Source organism: Piliocolobus tephrosceles, chromosome 7 (assembly GCF_002776525.5).
Source record: "Piliocolobus tephrosceles isolate RC106 chromosome 7, ASM277652v3, whole genome shotgun sequence".
NCBI lineage: Eukaryota > Metazoa > Chordata > Mammalia > Primates > Cercopithecidae > Piliocolobus > Piliocolobus tephrosceles.
The window spans coordinates 87,057,503-87,063,734 of record NC_045440.1 but is presented as its reverse complement, the minus strand read 5'-3'; the positions used below and the strand labels follow the sequence as shown (position 1 = coordinate 87,063,734).

The 6,232-nt window shown below is 40.1% G+C and overlaps 1 protein-coding gene across 1 annotated transcript in view; it reads left to right on the top strand.

Moving 5' to 3' along the window:
* The first annotated feature begins 4,526 nt into the window (after positions 1 to 4,526).
* SLC7A13 (solute carrier family 7 member 13) overlaps positions 4,527 to 6,232 on the top strand; it is a 16,901-nt gene continuing 15,195 nt past the window's right edge. Inside the window, exon 1 of the mRNA XM_023222936.1 lies at positions 4,527 to 5,309. Coding sequence (XP_023078704.1) covers positions 4,625 to 5,309 — 685 coding nt within the window. The 5' untranslated portion in view covers positions 4,527 to 4,624. The remainder of the gene's footprint in view (positions 5,310 to 6,232) is intronic.

Here is a 6,232-nt window from a genome sequence, read left to right as displayed (position 1 = left end):
AATTTTTGAGGTATACCTATGAAGATCATGAGCTTTGGATAACCCAGGACTAGATGTAAATCCTGGCTCTTCTACTTCCAAGAGAGATGAAATGGACAAGTTCTCTAAAACCTTTAAACATTTTTTTTTGCATAGCTGTACAATTGAGTTAATAATATATACTCTCTAAGATTGACACTTTCAGTCCTGTCATCATGACAGTTCTTCTCTTAGTAGTGTAATTATAGAAAAAGAAAAACAAAGATAAAAAGAAATATCATTGTAAATTTTCCGGTGGCAACACTTAATGCCATTCAATATGTCTCCTCTCTTTTGTTTTCAGTCTCCTGTTCCCACAAGTCATTTATAAGATGATATGAACATGACAGTTTTTCAGTTAGCTTTCTGAAGTTCCTGTCCAAAAGCTGAATATACCTACGTGCTGTGTGAAAGATATTCATCTGGGCACTGAAGGAACTATGCAGCTGAGTCTAATATTGGAGAACTTACACATCTTTCTCTTTGATGTATAATAGTAGGCCCACACAGAATGTCCAAGAATAACCTCCTTAGACTAGAGGGCACTGCTTCAAGGAATATATCTCCTGAGTTTGGAGAATCTCCGATATTCTTGAAAGTTAACAGAAATGGGGATTGATTTCCCAGCCTATCTCTTATCTTACATTCTTCATTTTCAGAGTCATGGACCTACCTGAGTACTATAGTGTACCAGGAATGCAGAACACGCCATAGCTTTTTGCTCCTTATATTAGGAATCAAGAAGATTTAGAAGCAGAGCCTCTAAATCTATATCTATGTCTTTCTATATCTATGCCTATACCTTTAATGAATCTTGTCTCCATCTTTATTATCTATTTAGGTATTTATAAAAATTAACAGGATTTACTCTGTTACAGAGATTTGACCTTAAGCAACTATGGTAGGTAGCTGGGCAGTCTCTACAAAGGCTGTTGTCCTTAAGTCTGATGCTGGGAACTTGAAGTTCAAGTAATTCAGAAAGGGCAATATATGTAAAAGTGAGGGAGAGCAAAAACAAATTGGAACTCACAGGCATGAGTTGAAGACCAGGAAGATGGATTGAAATCTGTGCCAGTTCTCATGACCTCTGACCTCAATGGTGTGGGTATCTTGCAGAAGTTGAGGTCCATTATCATGGAACTAAATATACATGCTTGTCCTAGGAGCTGTAAAAGCTGAAGGATGATCTCACAGAAAGTGGAGGAATTGTACACTCAGTCACAACCCCACATTAATGAGGAAAACCAGCAGATACATGACAATGACAGCAATTATGTGGGTCATCACATATTAAACAATGAATGTTGTAAAAGAAAAACTGCACTATTTGTTAAAAATAGCAAGATAGATTTCATTTGAGCTACTGAAATAAGGGAGAGAGACTTCAGTATAGAACTGAGCTCAACTCCAAATACAGCAAAGACAGCTGGGGATTTGTAGTCAATGAACAGAATGAGGGGGTTAATGGATGGACAGTTACCAAGAAGAGCTTGATTGCATATCAAGAGTGAGGAGATTCTTGCTAAGCTGCGCTCAGCTGGCCAAAGATGAGGCCTGGTCAGGAAGAGAGATCAAAGGAGGCTGACTGAAGTTTGGTCATGGGGAAACTTCTTATCAGTGTGAACTACCAATGCAATTGCTGTTTCACTTCTGTACTCCAAATCTCACACAGACATCTTCCTTATGAGAATTCCTTCCTTATGAGAATCTTCCTAATTGAGAATTTAGGAAAACGTGATTCAGTCTAGCCAAGGTAACAACTACAAAATGACCACACTCCCATTTGGTGGCCCTGGTTCTTCTGGACTTTTATATTTTCCTGTTGTGAGATCCAAGGCTTGGGTAGTGGATTCCCTCACCATCTTCCCTAAGAGTAGAATGTTAGGTGGGGAATTTATTGGTGGGACAATGGTCACCTTTGTCCCATGCTTCTACTTTGTCTCTATTGCAGCCAAGGGCAGATCTGACTAGACTCGTCAAACTTTAACCCACTTTGCTAGCTTTTAGCTAGGTTCACTGTTTTAAAAGATTACTAACTCTAAACGAATGTCACATAGCTAAGCAGTACATCACAAGACTCCCTTGAACTTCCCTATAGATACCATCTCTGACATATGTATGGGTCACAGTGGTAGCAGTTGCCTACGTTGTTTTTCAGGAACCTAGAGTCAACTCTTGTCCATTTAAACCAGGTGAGACCACCACCCCTCCACCTGGATGAGCCTCCACGAATGTCCCATGTGGGATCTTTTGACATCACAGTGCCATTTATAAGATGTCATTTATAAGCTCCACCCTCATATCATAATAACATTATCATTTTCTGAACATCTATCCTATGAGGAGCCATGAAGCTTGAATGTGCTTGCACAAAACATCAATTATCTCACTTATCCTTATCCCCAGTCACGTTTCTCCATGCCTCAGACCACGTACTCCTCGATCCCATAAATATTCTTAAACCCCATCTTTGAGGAGGCAGATCTGAGACCTGTTCTCCCATCTCTTCACTTGGCTTAAAGAGAAAGGAATAAATCCTTTCTTTTTCGGAAAGCTCATCATCTTGGTCGTTGGCGTACTGTGCAGTGAACAAAACAGGTCTGGTTCAGTAACACAATCTTATAGAGAGCTTTCTGGTATTCTTTTCACACTCCCAGGTCCTTGCTTTTTGAGACGAGAAAGAAGGCACGGTTTTATTTGGGACACGGACCTGGTCGTGTTTACTGAAATCTATATAGTTTTTGTTTGTTTGTTTGTTTGAAACAGAGTCTGGTTCCATCTCCCAGGCTGGAGTGCAGTGGCCCACTCTCAGCTCACTGCAACCTCCGCCTCCCAGGTTCAAGCAGTTCTCCTGCCTCAGTCTCCCTAGTAGGATGGGCACCACCACGCCCAGCTAATTTTGGTATTTTTAGTAGAGACGGGGTTTCACCATGTTGGCCAGGCTGGTTTCAAACTCCTGATCTCAGGTGATCCGCTGACCTTGGCCTCCCAAAGTGCTGGGATTACAGGCATGAGCCACCCACTCACTGCACCCAGCCCTATATCACTATGTAGTATTATCAGTGAATTTTCTTGGATCCAATCTGCTAGAAAATAGCCAGTTTTCCCAAACCAAACCAAAACCAAGCAATTTCACTTTCACTTACTCTTAGGGGACAATTGAGAAATACTTTACTAGGCAGGGCATGGTGGCTCATGCCTGTAATCCCAGCACTTTGGGAGGCAGAGGTGGGTGAATCATCTGAGGTCAGGAGTTTGAGACCAGCCTGGCCAACATGGGGAAACCCTATCTCTACCGAAAAAAATCCCCACAAAAGTTAGCTGGGTATGGTGGTGCATGCCTCTAGTCCCAGCTTAAAAAAAAAAGAGAGAGAGAGGGGGAGAGAAATTCTTATTTCCTAGGCTTAAATGTGCTCCAGGCTTATGAGCCTTTGGAAATTTTCAGGACAGGGCTTTTCATTATAAAGTCAACAAACGTGGGAGCCACTCCTAGACTTGTAGGTTAGGACAAGACAGTTAGGACCCTATTTCCCTCTGTCCCTGGGGCCAGTTCTTCTCCTGTACTTTCCGTTCACAATTTTCTGTATGTGACTAAGGCTACCAGAATGATAGGTGACTGGTTAAACGACAGGCTTATGTTTCAGTACATTTCCCTCCCTTGCCTTGCTAATTAGCTTCTGTGAATATAAGCCTGATAAATTGTTTCCTGAAAGCTTAGTGATTTAAAAAAATGTGAAGAAGAGGGAGTCAAGGCAGTAAAAGGATAGTGAGCGAATTCCTCCATGTTCATGGGAAGAGGTCAGTATTTGCTTCCTAAAGTTGAGATATTTAGAAATAAAAGTCTTTTTGTATTATTTAGAGTTATGAAGGCAACCATCAAAAAGATCTAAAACCATACATACTTTAAAATGGTTGGCTTCTAATCCCAGCAATTTGGGAGACAAGGCGGGAGGATCACTTGAGCACAGGTGTTCAAAACCAGCCTGGGCAACAAAGTGAGACCCTCGTCTCTACCAAAAACAAAACAAAACAACCACCACCAAAAACCTTAGTCGGGTGTGGTGGCTCATGCCCGTAGTCCCAGCTACTTGGGAGGCTAAGGTGGAAGAGTTACTTGAGTCCAAGAGGTCAAGGCTGTACTCCAGCCCAGGTGACAGAGTGAGACTCTGTCTCAAAAAATAAAATAAAATAATAAAATAAAATGATTGTTTCCAAAGGAGGGAACTGGGAATGCATTTTGGAAGCAGTGAAGTAGAGCAGGAAGCCCCAGCTTTGCACTGTAGTCCCTGTCTTCTTGGAAATTCCTTTTTTTAAAAATCTGAGTGCATTATTTTGATAATAATTGAAAGACAAGTCAGACCAAAGCCTTCTACTTCTTGGTTTATTTTATTGAATGTGTCACATCTATTTTGTTACTTATTATTTTTTGTCCCCATCTTCCACTTCTATTTTGTTAATTATTAAAACCAAGCTATACTTAATGAAAAGGGAACAGAAAGGACAGCATTATTTTATTTCAGGAATCCATCAACATCCTTTGCAGCTACGTAGGCAGGAAAATCTAGAAACTGTAATTTATATAGAATTTGAAAGCTCTTCAATTACAATGGATAGAGGGAAGAAAATACAGCTCAAGAGAGTGTTTGGATATTGCTGGGGCACAAGTTTTTTACTTATTAATATCATTGGTGCAGGAATTTTTGTGTCCCCCAAAGGTGTGTTGGCATACTCTTGCATGAACGTGGGAGTCTCCCTGTGCGTTTGGGCTGGCTGTGCCATACTGGCCATGACATCAACTCTTTGCTCTGCAGAGATAAGTATAAGCTTCCCATGCAGTGGAGCTCAATACTGTTTTCTCAAGAGATACTTTGGCTCCATGGTTGCTTTCTTGAATCTCTGGACATCCTTGTTTCTGGGGTCAGGGGTAGTTGCTGGCCAAGCTCTGCTCCTTGCTGAGTACAGCATCCAGCCTTTTTTCCCCAGCTGCTCTGTCCCAAAGCTGCCAAAGAAATGTCTGGCATTGGCCATGTTGTGGATTGTAGGAATTCTGACTTCTCGTGGTGTGAAAGAAGTGACTTGGCTTCAGATGGCTAGCTCTGTGCTGAAAGTGTCCATACTGAGCTTCATTTCCCTAACTGGAGTAGTGTTCCTGGTAAGAGGGAAAAAGGAGAATGTAGAACGGTTTCAGAATGCTTTTGATTCTGAATTTCCAGATATCTCTCACCTTATACAAGCCATCTTCCAAGGATATTTTGCATATTCAGGAGGGGAATGCTTTACACTTATAGCAGGTAACAATCCGTTGAGGGAAAAAAAAAAATCTAAAATCATGACTTATTGCATACAATATGAAATGCCTATCATTTGTTGTATTTTGAGTCTTAAATGATTCAATGTTTCTTTCTTCTTTGTGACTTTCTAAATCAGATCACGCCAGCCTTGCACTTGTTACCTACTCTTAATTATCTTCCTGTTTATTCTAAGGTACTTATTTGATTGAACAGCTTCTCTTTTTCAACTTTCCTTTCTGGGACCACAGACTTCTGTGTTAATCTGTTTCCTTTCTGTTAATGGATAAAAGCTGGGGTTGTGAAAATATTCCCCACCCATGAAACTGTAAATCCAGGAATGATCCAATGCTGGACTATGTTTGCGTTGTAGATAGGTATGACACATTGAGGTTCTAAGTATTTTTATTTACTTACTTTTGGAATTACGTTTTATATTTTATTATAACTTTTTCCTTTCATTGATGAATGTAATAATACAAATTGATTTTACATGCAATTGACCTTTTTCACATCAAGCATTCTAATTAATGATAAAGCTATAATTTTCTTGTGTGCATTATAAAAGCTGTCCTACAGCAACCTTGGATGCATTTAAAAGCTAAATTAGGGCTGGGTGTGATGGCTCATGCCTATAATCCCAATGCTTTGAGAGGCCGAAATGGGAGGATTGCTTGAACCTAGGAGTTTGAGACCAGCCTGTGCAAAATAGTGAGATTCCTCTCCTCAGATTTCTCTCTTTCTTTCTTTCTTTCTTTCTTTCTTTCTTTCTTTCTTTCTTTCTTTCTTTCTTTCTTTCTTTCTTTCTTTCTCTTTCTTTCTTTCTTCCTTTCTTTCCTTTCTTTTCTCTTCCTTCCTTCCTTCCTTTCCCTTTCTTTCTCTTTCTTTCTTTCTTTCTTTCTTTCTTTCTTTCTTTCTTTCTTTCT